At 38.4% G+C, this 17,231-nt stretch overlaps 1 protein-coding gene across 1 annotated transcript in view; it reads left to right on the top strand.

Annotated features, from left to right (window-relative positions):
* The first annotated feature begins 3,973 nt into the window (after nt 1–3,973).
* The window catches only part of LOC132861180 (neurexophilin-1), a 26,151-nt gene continuing 12,893 nt past the window's right edge, over nt 3,974–17,231 (top strand). The window contains exon 1 of the mRNA XM_060892582.1: nt 3,974–4,442. Within this exon, the coding sequence (XP_060748565.1) occupies nt 4,389–4,442 (54 nt within the window). The 5' untranslated portion in view covers nt 3,974–4,388. The remainder of the gene's footprint in view (nt 4,443–17,231) is intronic.

Below are 17,231 nucleotides of genomic sequence, written 5' to 3'. Positions count from 1 at the left end.
TGTGTGTGTGTGTGTGTGTGCGTGCGTGCGTGCGTGTGTGAGTGTGTGTGATTCCCAGGGCCTTCATCATAGTGATGAAAGCTAAATGCTGATGAAAGCACATTGTCTGACTCTAGTCCTCCTGGTGGCTACATAAAACGTGCATGCACACACACACATGCATGCACGCACACACGCACACACACACACACACACACACACACACACACTCTCCTTGACTCTGTTAAGCTTTTCACCTGATGAATTCAAGTTTATTTTTGACCCAATAAAGTCCTTGTGTCTTAACTGTGTATAGCCAGTTGAACACAAACACACACACACACACACACACATACACACACAGACACACACACACACAATCAATTCAATTCACCTAATAATGTCCTTGTGTGTGGCAGGGTGAACACATGCAGACACACACACACACACACACACACACACACACAGAGGAAAAAAAATTTGCATTGAAATAAATAGATTTTTTTCTTTGCCAGGATTCCCCTGTGTGCTCAGATGCCATGGTGCACACATAAACAAATGAGTGTGGCGCATAACAAATGCACAGTAATCAGCCTGTGTGCCTCTGCTTCACTCAGATATTAACAACGTGATATTTAAATTAGTCTCACAGCATGTGACTCCACCGATATGAGGCGCGAGCTTACAGTTACTTTCCAAATCAATACACTCCAACTAATAGATTCTCAGGGGGAGCTGGGTATAGCTCCACTAATTAACCATTTTATAGGCACATGTATCACACAGGTCACTTTGTAGATCTTTACAAGTGTACAATTCCTTGTTGTAGCTGGTCTATTCAGCGCTTCTCTACCATGGCCATCATCGAAAAAAGAACAAATGCTGATTATATATTATTTAAGAAGTGGATCTCGGAGACGGTGTGTGGTGCTGCTAGAAGTGGATCATGTAGCACATCATAACTGGTTTTTAAGCGTGTAGGTGTACAGTTAGAGGATTCAACTCCTCTTTTTTATGTTCATCATTCTCTATCCTTCATCACTGTCAGTTTTCTACATCAGCACTGCTGCAGGACTGATATTTTTATTTGGTTAACTTTTGCTCATCTGAGACACAACGCTGAAGTGTTGATAAACCAGAGAAACGTCATGCAACCATGTCAGTGCCACTGATCCTGTGGATCTTTCCAATGGTGGATGCAGTGCAAATCTGAACAGAGAGACTATCTTAAAGAAAATCTGAAAACTGCATAATCTCAGCATAATCTGTATAATCTGCATAAACTGTATCTTAAGTTAATAAGGTCAGTAAGAGTCTTGTTTAAGATTAAGAATTTTTTTTCATACAAAGTGATATCATCCCTTCTCACTTTGTCCCCATATTTTGTCTATGTACAAAGTGTAAGCTTAAACGTTACTGAACATGTACAGTATGTATGCTTTGACAGATTTATTTAACCACTTAAGCAATTAGGTATTGGTAAGATCTTCTCAAAAGATCATAGCTAAATAAAAACCAAGCTAAAAAAATTGATTAACTGGCCAATTTTTTCTATAAAATTATTTCTCTCTTGATTAGTATCTTGTTGTCTGAATGAATTTTATATATCTATTCAAAAGCGCATGCCATGGCATATTGCATTCTTGGTATAAGATAGAGTAGATTTGTAGATTTGCTTTAGAGTAGTAAGCTACAATGACAACAATGAAACATGAGTGTTTGGCTGTACAGCATAAGCAAATCTCTGAGTCTCTTGTTAGGACTTAAAAATGTTATACTTTATTACAGCTTTCATATTATTTCAAAGAAAAGGAAGCTTGCAATTTGTGCTCACCCTGTGGTACTATATAAAATCACCAGCAACTGGTGAAATCTAATTATACCAGCAACTGGAACAACAAATCACTATGTTTATAAATATTCATCTTTCGATATTACTTATGGAAAGTTACAGTGTTATAAATTTGTTGCGTTATTTTGTATTTATTTATTTATTGTTTGCTTGCTCATAGTTCTCTTGCTAGCTAGACGACATTCAATACCCCAGAAAATAGCTCAAATACTATTTACTCAGGAACTGCATGGCCGGTCCAAAGGCTGACATTTCAACATGCAAACATATTTTAATCAGGTGCCTATGGGATGCATAGTGATGACATTCTGGAAATGAAGAAACACTGCCATACCTTTTGTGTAATAATTTTATTTGAAGTGATTTTAATGCTTTTATCATATATTATACTTTAGAACTTAATTTAATTTGATTGGTCGAATGGGTTTCCAAGAATGTGTATATTTCCTATAAATTCAGTGGGATGTTTTACTCATGAAAAGTTCCACTTCCTACCTTGAAACCTTACTACAGAAGTGTTACCAACATCGTCAACTGACATGGCAAATTATACTTTTTAGGAAGTTAACAGACTCGTTTAAACATGGAAGAACAGACGCCAATTGTACCAGAAGCAGTGTTAAAGGGAAAGTACTACTTAATACGAGCTAGCTTACTAGCCTGCCAATGGGCCTTTTTGCTAGCAAATAAAAAATAAACAAGATATTTGTCCATCTTGTGTCTGATATGTCACATACTTGATATTCATTATTTCTTTCTTTTAGAACTGCAAAGAACAGCAAAAGCATGCATGCAATTCTTTGGTTTGGAATATCGGCACAACTATCACTAGCTATGGCACGAGACGCAGGATGCTACAGCCAAATCTTGCTCGAGATTTATTGTAGCGAAGTGAGCCCTGTCTACGTACAGTATAGGGGTAGAGCTGCTGCAGCATGAATTGATTAAAGCTCAAAGGAAGAATGCCACATAATTTGCTAACACAGCTCACCAAGAACTCAAAAGTGCACTATTTTTTAACTTATAAATATAGTTGGTGGCTCAGTGGTTGAGGGTTTGGTCTACTTATCAGAAGGTGTGAGTTTAAATCCTAACACCAACAAGCTGCCACAGTTGGGTCCTTGAGCATAGCTATTGACCCTCAACTGCTCTGTTGTATTCTGTCTCCGTTCCAAGTATGTTTGGATGACACTTCCAGCCAAATGAACAAATAGTGAAGAATATTTAATGAGCTCCAAAACAGAAGGCACTGTTAGTATCCAAAAATAGTCTAGATGTTCCCTGTTGTAAATATTCCCAAAAATTTTGCTGACACGTACTTTGCAGTGCTATTAGTCACATTATTCAAAACATGCCATTATTATTTGGGGTGATAAATTTCTGATGAAATGAAGGTTAAGTACATTGGATTCAAGTGAAGTCAGTCCATTCTGAAGAGTATTTGATGGTGATCTACAGAGTTTTTATGTCATGTATTGTGGACCATAGCTTTATAGAGAGCCCAGAATACACATAACGTGCTTTGCCATATTTTAGGATTTAGGGAATCATTTCAGGAACAGTTAAAGGAAATGGAATGCATCCGTGATGAAGAAAGAAATAGACAGTTCTTCTGTATGCTAGTATTTGTGCAAAGACAGAGTTGAATGATCTCTGGCAATTTAACAAAGACAGAGACTATTTACAGCCTTGAACAGGTTTTGAGTGTGTCGAATAATAGAAATATTTGACAGTTTTTAGTTTGTGGGGACTCGGTTGGTCCTCATGAGACGCTTTTCAAAAACAGCAGCATTTATTTAAAAGACAGAAAGAAAGAAAAGAAGAAAGAATCATTTGGCACTCGGTTACTGAGATTAAGATTCAGATAACATTAACGTGTAGGCATTGTGTTAATTATCTGTATTAATTGTTAATTAATTGCAGTTAGTGAAAGGTCCTTACAAGGATAGAACGGCATATAGGCGCGCACGGTGTGTGTGCGTCCGTGCTTGTGTGTGTGTGTGTGTGTGTGTGTGTGTGTGTGTGTGTGTGCGTGCGTGCGTGTGTGTGTGTGATGGGCTTGTGAAGGGGAGGGGACGCGATGTAGGGTTTAAAAACGGCGCCGCTTCTTGTAAGCGCGATTACTGATAGAATGCGCGCCGAGGTGTTAAAGGAGTTTCCGTGCGTTACGGTCCGTCTCGCTCCTGTCTGGATCCCTACCGTAATGTTGACAGCGAGGATGAGGAAGACGCCCTCAACTACCTTAATTCGTCACTTCTGAGCGGAGTAAAACTGTAGGCTCCTGATCCTCTCTGCGTTTCACGGAGATGATGATAAGGTGTCACACTCGCAGCTCTGGGCCACGTTACGGATGTCGTCATGTGCCCCAGTGGCATCGTTGAGTAGCGGGGAGTCAACGTGCCAGGTCCGGTCACACCGGGAAAGTTGCGCTCAAGAGTGTTGTGTGGGACATGGGATCAAGCCTGGGCCGAGTGGGATACGCTAGTGAAGGATCGGCGTCCTGAGTGGAGAGCTGTTTGTTGGTGTCGGGAGAACCAGGGTGCGTCGCACCGGAGCCATGCGCACCGAGCACAGCTTCGTTTTGCTGCTCCTCAACGGGACGGCGTGCCTGGTGAGCGGGGACAGGGAAGGGGACACGTGGGTCCACCTAGAGTGAGAGAATTACAAGAGTGCATGTATATGTGGTCTCCCCATGTGTCATGTATGGCACAGGTGCCGGTGACCAAAAGGGTCCCTGCGTTGCTCTGCGCGCTCATTCTGCGCGGTCGTGCATCTGGATGATGTGTCTGAGCAAACAGAGAATTCGATCTCTTGCGGAAAACTAACCAACTAAATTAATTTCCGGCACCATTATTTCTGTTAACGTGATTAATCACAGTCATTAGAGAAATCGGATTAAACGTTTATACTTAGAACAATAACTTATTAGCTTTAGAGATGTCAGTTCCATGCAAACGTAGTGGCGCAAAACGTAATAGATTACAGTTTTACTGATGTCATTAAGAGCAGTTGATGCGAATCATCTATATAACATTGAAACAGCACCAAACCGTTTTAATCCACTTTCAGCCTGCAGGGAAAAACAAGTGACCCTGGATTTTAATTCCCATTAAAGACAACAGAAATCCTTTTCCGTTTAATGGTGTCACGCAGGCAGATTGAACAGTCGCCCCGCTTTGCCCTGCTGTCGTGCAACCGAAAAGGAATAAAGATGACAAATGTCCCTGAGTTTAATTACTAAACACCTACGTGCGTCATTACCGGAGGCGTTTACGCGCTCCAGGGAAACGGAGTACGGCCACTTTTGCGCGTTAAGATAGGCTTATAATCAGCTAGGCAATATCGGCAAAGACACTAATAATGTAATTAGCCTAATTATTACACGGCTTCTGGTCATTAATTTGCCACGTTATTTAAATTGGAGGAAGAAGCGCGCGAGAGAGAGACAATGTTCCGCGCCCCCGCGCGCCTCAGCAGGGAGGCTTGGGTAATTCTTCTGGCGCGAGACAGTGATAAATTATTAAGTAATTAATGATATTTTTCATCTTTTATAGCCCCGCGATTAACAGACATGCGGAATAGATTAAAAAAAAATCCATTTTGTGGAGTGTTAAGCGGTCCAGTGGATTGCGCCAAAAAAGGATTTAAGGAGCTCTTTCATTGTCCAAATCATTCCAGATAAACTATAGTTGTAATAACATAACAAGGGTAGAATAAAGCACTTCCGGCCATCATCCTACACTCTGAGAAATAAGGGTACTAAATTGTTCTTTTGAGTGTTGCTCAAATGGTACAACCAAGCTTAACTCTTTTGTATCTTGAATTTGTGTCTTTTTGCTATTAAAACAATTTAAGCTGTATACGTGGTCTGTAATTAACACTGATGTACCATTTTAGCACAGTTAAAAAAATACTGTGCTTAAAAAAGTACCAAATTGCAGAGTACCACACCAGCAACAAGGAAAAATACTTTTTGGTTCCTTTTCTTTAGAGTGCACCAACATGGAGACATAAACACAGGATCAAGCACCAGTTAGATAAAATCCTTAGCAATAATTGAAAAAATTCTAATTGTGCTATTTAAATGTTGCTTAGAGCCAAAAAAGGAGCTACATTTTCTTGCTGTTGGAGTGTTTCCATTAAGTGCACATCTTTTCATTTAGGAAAGTATATTTGGTGCATCTTTAATGATCTTTTAGAGTGAAGCTTATAAACTGGGTCCTTAAGGTCCAATTGTGTATGTGTTTCTATGGAAAAAGCATAAAACTACAAAAGATGATTGATCAGTACAGGCCAGGAACAAGGAAAAGCACAATTTGGTACCTTTATTTCAGAGAGTGTAGGACTTACTATCCTTAAAATCAATTTAAATAAGAAATCTTTTTCCTGCTACAATACACTTTTTAACAGTTTAAATAGGTTTTCTATAAAGACCACCAGGCAGTCGATTACAATTCACAGGCAATTACGGCATTAAATTTGTTTATAGCGGTGTTGCTGGTGTGGCATCTCTCTCATTACCACCTTATTAAATTAATTCAGTTACAAGATGCAGCGTTACCGGAGCCAGGCGTTGACCTGCTGCAGTGTAATGGGTGAAAATAAACTAACCATGCTACCCAAATTGGACAAGACTGTCCAGGGCATGTAGGTGTGTGGGTGTGATTGAAAACAAAGGAGAGAGAGAGAGAGAGAGAGAGAGAGAGAGAGAGAGAGGGAGAGAAAAAGAGAACCAAATGAGATCTTCCCTCACACCACAGAGCCAGGTCAGCAGGGCACATTTGAGTGTAACATATTTCTGTATTGTGCTTTTTTTGTTTAACACAATTTCAGTAATAATGGCACCAAACAACACACTTCCTCAGCGTTGAGGTGATGAAGAATGCATCTTTTTCTGTACCTTTATTATTTATCTTTTACTTGGAACAGTGCAAGTAGTACCTACTGTATATATACCTACATATACCTGGCAATAATAGACATATTATGTACATTAAAACACAATATATGCACATATTACACACACATTAATATATAGTTGTAAATATAGTCCACTTATGAAAGATGTCCTTTATGTCCACTTATGTCCAACGTACAAGTAGGTCCACCGATTTTTGTAAGCATTGTGTTTGTCACTGTGACAAGATTCCGTAGATGTCTAAGCATACTTGACCTATAACAAATTCTAATTCAGATTGAAAAGAGGTACCCTTGACAATATGACCCTAGCAGCAAGGAAAATACCATTTACTACCTTCGTTTCTGAGAGTGCATGCTGAGGGGAGGATGTTTTACTACAGGTAATCTTGTGCAATAGTTTATTCACAAAGGATGCATCGATTTGTAAAGATGTGTCTTTCCTATCTCACAGGCTTACACACAGAAATAGCCCATCTCTAGGTGACTGGTGGATTGACAAACACTTACACACTCTAGATTACTGTACATAAATTTTAGCAGTGATCAAGTACTTCTGGACGGTACACAGCAGACCCGAAGTCAGACGGATTGTCATAAACTTGGCTGCACTGTACACAAAAACTGTGCTGTGACTCAGCTATTCTTTGGGATCCCTAGTTAGTCTTGTCCTGTTTGTCCAGATCAACCAATTTTTAGGTCTCCATCCTTTACCGCTCTTGCCTGCTACACCAAAAAAAACACACTCTTACTTACAGGCGTACACATGGATATGGAAGCACATATGTATTTGTCACTCTAATTGCTGGCTAAAGGACTCACTTGAGTAGTTTTTCTTTAGATTATGAAACCCATCTTCAGACACATCTTTTATTTCAAACAATATAAAATTAAGTGACTGCACTGGTGTGAAAACAGCTGTGAAAATGTGAAGGATTGAGATTTTAGAAGAAAAAAATGATCATTATGCCTTGTAAAGTGTGTAAAATAAATAATTTATTTAGTTATGTAGTCAAATCAATCGAAATATCTCATCAGTCTAATGGTCAAACATTTCAAATGCCAACTCAATAATAATATATGAAATAATAATGAAAATGATATTTAAGCAGCTAGATTTCATGACATTTCCTTATAATGCAATTTAATTCCAGAGCCTTGCTGAGGTCAGAAAATATTTGGTGATTTTTTTTGCTGTGATTAATATCAGAAAGTGACCTAAAAATCCCTTCCGATTCCTAAATACCACAAATACTGTTAGAAGATACAACACACAATATTGACAAAAGTATGCAAAAGCAATACAGCTGGAATGTCACGTTTTAGACGTTTCATTTGTGCTATGTCAGTTTTAGAAGCAGCTATTTGATGAAAATACAGACTGAGGCAAGAAAAACACGATCTCCATTAAGTCCTTAGTCAATACTAGGCGATTGTTCACAAATCTCACTGAAAATGAATGAGACTTTTTATGAAAGGAGTAAATCAGCAAGCAGTGATAATAAAGTGAATGTGTTGCCTTAATGTAAAGACTATAAAATAAGCAACAAGTCATCAGAATGAGCACATGTCCCACTGTTGACTCTTCATTTTAGATACACAGCTGCTCGTCTGTCACCGTGAGCTTCAAGCCTACACCCTGATCACATGCTTCGGTTATGCATTAAGAGATTTTAAGAGAAAGAAATTGTCTATCCAGTTGGTGGCAGATTGTTATGTTTTGAATAAACCCAGACCAACCACGGCCATCATGAGTAATGACATATCTGAATGGTGCGCTCAAAATCTATTTCATATCCAAAACCCCCTGAGACACAAACAAATCTGTCCCCTTTACCCACTTGGCATCTGACACTTCTGTAATTTTATGAGCACCCACCAGTCATCAAAATGAGTAGATAATCTGTAGAGTTTAAACCACAGCACCTATCCAATGTCCTCCATTTCTAATCCAAAGCTGGTTATGTCAAAGCCTGAAAAGTGACTATGAGTTTCCAGACATACCCCAATGACATCAGCAGATGCCTCTGTAACTCTGAGCCACAATTTCAGATATTCTAGTTCTGTTCCTGAGAGAGAAAGCAAGTTAGGAGGAAAGAGAAACTGAGTGATTCCATTAGACAGGCATCGACTTTGCCTGCTTAGGGTGTTAAATGGTGTTGATTTATGCACAGGCATGGTCCCTCTGACCTCAGAGATCCTCGCCCAGGACCTGCTCACTCCCAACCCAAGAGACAAAGTGCTCACAAGCAGGATTTCCCTCCGGAGTCTGTACAGGGAAATACATACCCAATGTCTCACAGACTCACAGACAATCCAGCAGAAAGGATCCCTCTCTTCATATAAAGCATATAGGGAACAGACACATTCTATCACACATACATGGAGATAAATAATACATCTATGAATCTGCCAAGAAGGGTGTCTATATTTCCCCAGAGATGAAATCTGTCAATCAAATCGACACTGAATTACATTCAGTCTTTGTAATAAAGCTTTGGACTTCATTGGCATCCTCACACAGACACCTGGGATAAATTGTACTAATAGCATCCTAGGGAGAGTTTTAATAAATAACAACACACATCCAGTTTTGAAGTGTCCGATCGATGGCAACTGGGTAAAGGCGGCAGATTTGTTTGTGTCTGAGGGGCTTTTAGATATGAAATGGATGTTTAGGGTGTTGCACAGACAAGTCATTTTTCATGGCACTCTGCTAGGTCTGGGATATTTGAAGAGCAGTCATCTGCTACCATCTGGGTAGACAGAGATGCGTTTTTTTTCTGCATCTGCATCTCATTACGCATTACACTGACATCATCAGGACATAGACAGAGGCTCAGGAATGAATTTCTCACTTTCTGACTAAAGAAAAAGAAAAATATGGATACACTTTAATTCACATCTGATACAATACAATTCAGGCTTGATGCAATATAAATCCAATTTATCCATTTTCTGAACTGCTTGCCCTACAGAGGATTGACTATTTAGAAATGCCACATAGATCATCTCATAACACATGTCTTTATACTGTGGGAGGAAACTGGAATTCCCAGTGGAACCCACCAAAGAACACAGAGTACATTAGAACTCTGCATATGCAAACCCCCCACCCTGGAGGTGTGAGATAAGCGTGCTAACCACTAATCCATCATACCCCATACAATATGAATTCATTCATCTTAATGTGTAGTTAGTTTTTTGTGTTTGTTAGTGCTAGTGGTTCCTGGTGCATGTGCATCTGCAGGATCCCCATTACTCTATGTTACCGGTATAATATAGCATTTACAAGATACCCCTATTCAAAGCAACTTACATTTATCTCATTTATACAACTGAGGAGTTGAGGGTTAAGGGCCTTGCTCAAGGGCTCAACAGCAGCAGCTTGGAAGTTGTGGGATTTGAACGATCAACCTTTTGAGCAGTAGTCCAACATCTTAACTACTGAGTTACCACTTCCCATATACCAAGGTTTGCGGTGCTGCCAGTGTATTGTATGAGCAGCGTTGCAAGGTTTGCACATAGAAATTTAGTATTACTTTTGGAGGACCATTTTTTGGTGTGGGAGCGAATTGAGTATTGAAGACGTTGCTGCTGCCTTTTAAATGCTGAAAATGTACATGTGAAGTGAACCCCTTTACACCTCTACTGTCAGGCTTTAACACAACCAACTGTGGATCAGAAACGATGGACAGGGATGGGTGTTGTGCTTCAAACTCATTTTATAGTCTTTACACGAAGGCCATAATTTCACTCTATTATCAATGCTTATTTATTTCATCCTTTTATAAAAATTCCCATTCATATTTAGTCCAGATTGACGGACACCGCTGTTGACTAAGGACTTAATGGAGAGTCTGTTTTTCTACCCTCAGCCTTCTATTTTTTTGATGATCATCCAGATTTACTTTCACATATTATTTCCTCTTTCTTCCTCACTGAATAGTGCTAGTGAATGAACACACACTGCTCTCTGGCTCTCAATGAAATGCTGTGCAGTTTCACGGCTTTCTGTCAGTCATTCTTTCTCTGTATTTTCTATACAGTGTGTTCTGTGAAGAAGTGGGTAGACAGGAACTCAGAGGTGTGTACTATTCATGAGGTTGGCGGTCTTGTGGCTGTGGATGTGGAGGAAGCATCTGCACAATTGATTTCTTTAGCATAATCATGAATTAAATGAAATAATTCATTTATGCTAGTCGTAATCGATCTCTGTATCTTGTACATTTCTATGTACAACAGGACATGATGCTGTCAGAGATGATTTCAAGTAAAACCCCCTTAAGATGCTAAGAACTATGGCCAGGGTTAGCAGGTGAACGTTTTTTCACCAACTCTATTCAAATAAAAGTAAGCGGACTTCAACCTCTATTTTAGTAAGGATTAAATGGATTGTAAGGATGTAAGGAATAAAATATATGACACTACTGGCTGTTATAGGTAATATATTCAGCATTTCCTTTAACAACATGTTCCTTAGTGTATAAACATAGTGATTTGCTAGACATACATTTTTCTTTCACTTATTAATGAACAATTTGTTATGGAACATCAGCGAGACAGGTTACATATCTCCGATCATTTGCATTATAGCAGCTTCATTGGGTTTCTCTCTCTTAAAGATAATAAGAGAGAAATATGCATCTTGTCATGCTATCAAAAAAAAAACCCCAAAAAATTACAATGTCTTCTGACTTAAAGACTTACCCGTTGTGGAAAACCGACTGTTACAACATCCTGACACGTAACATTTTATAAATGTTATCTAAACATATCTTTACAAAAAAAATGACATCTTATTACATTTTTTTCTTTGTTAAAACAAGAGCACATTTTTATCAGTTTATCTTTAGACCTTTTTAGATTATACAGATCCTCGAAATGCCATACAAATCCTTGAAATGAGTTACTATAGAAACAATAATGTAGTAGAATTGTTTGAATTACAGCTGAAACTACTGACTCTTACACTATAGATGTTTAGGGGACCACAATTATGTGTTATACAGTTATCTGATGCCTCATTAAGGGCTTATTGTCTGTCTTGGAATGACAAATGTGAAGCAAGTTCATTGAAGACATTCCTTGATGGGGTGGGCAGTAGGGCAAGAGCGTTTGGTCTTTGTCACAGAGACAGTAAGGACACGAGGGCAGTGGATTATTGGACATTAGTGACCTCTTTGAAATTGATGTTAATTATTCATTAAGAGTCAAAGGGGCTGTTTTTTTTTTTGTGAAATTCCCTCATCCACCAATTTTGTCATATGCCTCAGTTGGGAGTAATCGCATAGAGCACACATCATGAAATTGCACAGCATGTACGCAATGAGTGCTGTCAATACCAGTGTCCAAAAATCTACTCTGAATATGTATGAGTGTTTTTATGAAAGGAAATGAGTAGAGTGAATTTATAGTGTTATTGTAAAGACTATAATGTTACTAACCCACTGGTCAGCAAAATAGGTACCAAATATAAGTACATGTGTACATAAGTACATAATCTGTGCGGTTTGAATCACAACAACCATCTACAATACTCTATTTCGGATCCACAACTGCTCAGGCCAAAGCCTGACAATCACCCTGAGCCTCTGGCCACGTCCTGACATTTTAAGCACTGTTATTCAAATGACCCTTCATTCCATATGCTTTAGCTCTCTCCCTGAGAGAGTGACTTCATTTAGCATCACATGGGACATAATTTTTTGTGATCAATGGGTAGATTTCTGCCCTTACACCATGACATTCCACACAGAGTATGCAACAAACACAGACTGACCAGAGACACCACATACATCTGTCCCTGAGTAAACATAATTATATATTATATATTTAACTTTTTTCTTTGTTTCAGTCTCTTGATGGAGCTCAAAATAAGATAACAAAATGTGGGTGAGAGTTAGTACTAATCCCATTTTTACATCCTAATTTGCATGCAGTTGAGAGAAATCCAACCAAATCACCATCATTTGTTTAAATTTATATGAATTCCTCATTAGATCAGACTGAATAATATTCCCACTGTCATAAAAGCATGACAGGGTTTGGATTGGAAGTGTCCCACACTGAAACGCCCCCAGTGAACAAACCCCTGTTCAGTTATACACTTAATCTTCATCATTTTGAATTTGAGTTATGAATTTCCAGGCATAAGTGTGTTTTCTTCTCGTAAAACCTGCCGTTTGCCCAGAAATATACATGCTTTTCTGCTTCATATCTTGGATATTACCACTCACATTTTTACTGTTCTCAAAAGACATCTGAAAAGCTAAACCTTGATATCTTGTTATCTAGCACTGATCTAGCATCTATTCTATATCTTTGACTTTTTTAATATAGGAACATATTATGTCTGTATGACTGACATGATATTAAAGGATTAAATGTATGATTAAAAAGAGAGAGAGCGAGAGAAAGAGAGAGAGAGAGAGAGAGAGAGAGAGAGAGAGAGAGAGAGAGAGAGAGAGAAATAAAAACACTGGCCAGTACTTAGGTTTATGAGTGAGAGCTGGGGCCTTTAATTAAAAATTGATGCCATATTAGAGTTGGAGATTTCAATCGGGCAGCTGGAGGAAACAGAGGTGCAAAGTGCACAATGAGCTCTTATTAAGAAACAGTGACAAATAGCCATAGAGGAAGAGAGACAGAGAGAGAGAGAGGGGAGCAGAGTTAAAAAGAAAGGCCAGATGAGATGAAAAAGAAGTGAGATAGAGACCAAGTGAAAGACCGAAAGAGAAAATATATACTTTCCTCTCACTGCTTCCTCTCCTTCAATTACAGAGTGATTTAGAAAATGAAAATTTAATCTCATGTGTATTGTTATCAGAGTTAATATTCAAACTTAATTTGACACTCAGGTTAAAATCGGTGCCTCACCAGTGGGATGTCTGTGTGCGTGTATGTGTGTGTGTGTGTGTGTGATTTTTTTAATCATGTTGTTTAATAGTATAAAATGACCAATTAGTATATTATGTAAGGAATAAAATGAGACAGGGTTTGCTGAAAATATCATTGATCTCATGGTACTGTATAATACCATCTCAAAATTTATTATTTTTAAATTTAGTAATAAAGGTGTGTTACAAAGTTTTTTTTTCCCACTTACAGAACAAAAATTTCATTTACAAATAATTTTATTTGTTATAGAATGGCATAGCGCATTTTAGGCATTTATAGTTACTATGAATGTTGTGGAGCATCCGTGAAATGTCCAAGTTTTTACCTGTTATTGCTAATGTAATAGCAGCTATAGATTTTCCCACAGAAGCCTCATTATTCACACATTGAAGGTAATAATCCCTCCAAAAATGTACCGTCTTGTGCTACTGGGAAACTAAAAAAGTGCTAGTAGAAGACTCTTCCTTTATGGAAAGATTAAAATATGACAGAGACTAATTTGAAATATAAATCTCTTACTATAGAAAAAAACTGTATTTACACAATTACTGTACATATCGCTCGACAATTACACAATTTTTACATTTGTATTTTAGTACTGTAAAAACAATAACATCTTACTGTTATAAAGTCTGCTCTTGAAAAAACTCTTCACTTAAATCATTTAAGGACACCTCAAAGAACGAATTACAGTAATATACGACATCGAACCTTTTCTTCTGGAAACCTGCAATAACCCCCGGAAACAGCATAAAACAGGGGCTCTGCGTCTTTAAAAGTTGAAGCAGAAGCATGTACTTGGCTTAGCTAGTGTCAGGGAGAAACTTTGAAATGCTGTATTTTTCCCCCAATGGCCAAGGGGAAGATATTTCAGAAGATGCCAGACCAAATGCACACACACACACACACACACACACACACACACAAGAACACAGTAACATACACACTCGTTATGGACTTTTCCTGTCCTCCAAAGCCATGGGGTTGAGGTTTTTAAAGGTTACTCTCAGTAGAGACAACTCTGAAGCTAATTGGAACCTTATTTAAAATCGTATGGAAATGTACACTTCAGAGTGTACTCCCAGTGACATGTTTGCCACCAAGAGGAGTTATGTTTTCTAGCCAAAGTCTATGCAAATTAAGCTATTTAAAAAGCAATTTATGTGTAAATTATAATGTACTTAGAAGACTTGCTGTTTAACATTGTACTTTGAAGGTTTTAGCAATGTCGTGGCATTTTCATGAATTCTTTCACCTGTGGATAAAAAAAGGATTTAATGAAGATCTCCATATCAGGAGTACTACAGAACTAAAGTCTGTAGTGCTGCTATTCGCTGCAAGTCTCAGGAGTCAACATTAGTAAAAGTCTTAGTTTTCGCAAGAAGATGCCATTTTCTCCAGTCATAAGAGCTCAACTGCTGGCATTTAAGCATCAAGGGAAAATTTAGAAATTCCAAGAGTGTCCTTTTTTAGATCTCACCAAAATACAGAGATGTTGTGGCTTCATCTTCAAGCAGTAAATACTCACACTTGTCTCTTTAAATGCCCTCAGAAGAGTGCTGTAGCCATGCTTACAAAGAGCTCAGGTAGAAATGTTGTGCTCGTCTTCTTTAATTGGCCGAGCTAAAAGTGTGTACCTGTCTCTTTAAAGGGCTGTTTATTGCCTTGGGATCTGACAAGGCTGCATTGGTCATCTCCACTTTCCACTCCTTTGTCCCTCTCCTCATTTTTCTCTTTCTCTCCTCATATCCCCCTTTGTCTATTTTCCACCCGTCTCCTTAATTCTTGCTCATCCCCCCCCCCCTCTCTCTCTCTATCTCTCTCTCTTTCTCTCTCTGCACCTAAAGAAGGTACCCGCTCATTGAGTCACAATTACCACAACAATAATTCAGCCCACAGACCCCCAGAGAGCAGAAGCCCACCTCTCCATATTCCATATTCGACTTCTCTCTTTATTGACTCATACTGATGAACAACATCACTCACTCCAGCAAACACTCACACACTTACGCATGTACAGGCCAGAAGTCATCTTTTTTTTTATTATATTGTTCGTCTGCCTTCATGCCAGTTAATTTGGTCCTTTTGCTCCTTTGGTTTTACAAATTCAAGTCTGTACTGTATCACTGGATAATGACGTTACATTTGTTAAATATTCTTGCTTTGAGCCAACTCTTGGAATTGTTTTCTGCAACATTACTGTGATTGTGCTAGTTTGTATGTGGTTTAATGGAGTACTGTATAATACTGATACGTGTGAGGCCGGGGCAGGGTTTGAACAAAAGTGATGGGTTTATTAAATGAAGCAGACAAAACTAAAATGGCAAACTAAATTCTAAGTCGATAGACAGGCAAATTATCAGACAGACTTAACTAGGCAAGGCAGAACTGAATAAACGAAATAGACAGGGTCAATACCAGAACAGTACACACAGTACACAAACAAGCGGCTCAATAATGTCACTATGGTGTGCTAGAGAGACAGAGGGACTCTGACAAGATTCAGTGAAAGAATGGGTTATTTATATAGAGTTAATTAAAAACAGGTGAGTTTGTAGTCCGTTGTTTAAGGTCCCAATATGGAGCTCTCTATAATACAATCTACAGGCTGGAGATGTACACAATTCTATTATATGTATCTGTTTCATAGTGAAATCTGATCAGGGCGTAGCCTAAATCCAAAGGTATTCCTTTTACATAAATATGGAAACACTGGAAAACCCAGAGAGGTAGAAAAGCATGGTCTGTGAAATCTGAAACTACACTCAATCATAATTGGTCTCAACTTGAGATTGGTTTTTGAAAATTCCATCAATTGTTTTTTGTTTGTTTCTGGTTCTATTGAATGGCTCCATTTCTCAAAATAATAAGAAACTGGTAGTCTAATTTAAACCACCGTGACCCTATGACCAGACAGTTACTAAGGACCATAGTTCAATATACTGTTTGTGGCCCATAGGATCGGAGATCACAAAAAAAAAGAAACACAATAATTTCAAGCAGATGCCGTGTACAATCGGGAAAATCAATCAATTGTGTGTATTTTTCAATCCAAATAATGTATTAAGATTGACTTACATCCCTGCAACAGACATATTGCCTGCCCTGTGGCGTATAAACCTCTAAATCTACTTCACTCCACTTGAACTCATACAGATTTATTTATTTATTTATTTTGCTCAAGCAATTTTTTTTCCTTTCCACATCTTTCTGTTTAACATTTGGTCTTCTACTCCACTTCTCAACTATTCACCAGCTGCTGCCTGAAGCAGAGTTCTTTTGTGGACCGCTTTTGTTTTATCACATATTTTATCATCTTGGTAAGCAGCTAGTAAGGATGCTTATAAACATGCATGCTTTGCTGCTGCTGATAATACTGCTGCTGCTGCTTATGATGATGATGATGATGATTATAAAGACAAAGACATATCATACGTTAAATAAAAATACCAATCACCCCCTCTTTTCAGCATTTCCATTTCTACACTAATATACACTAACATAAGGAGAGACAAAGATCACTGTAGACCATCCACCCATACATACATCCATCTATGCATCGAACCATCTGTCTGTCCATTTT

This window comes from Tachysurus vachellii, chromosome 18 (genome assembly GCF_030014155.1).
Source record: "Tachysurus vachellii isolate PV-2020 chromosome 18, HZAU_Pvac_v1, whole genome shotgun sequence".
NCBI lineage: Eukaryota > Metazoa > Chordata > Actinopteri > Siluriformes > Bagridae > Tachysurus > Tachysurus vachellii.
This window is presented reverse-complemented; position numbering and strand designations above follow the sequence as displayed.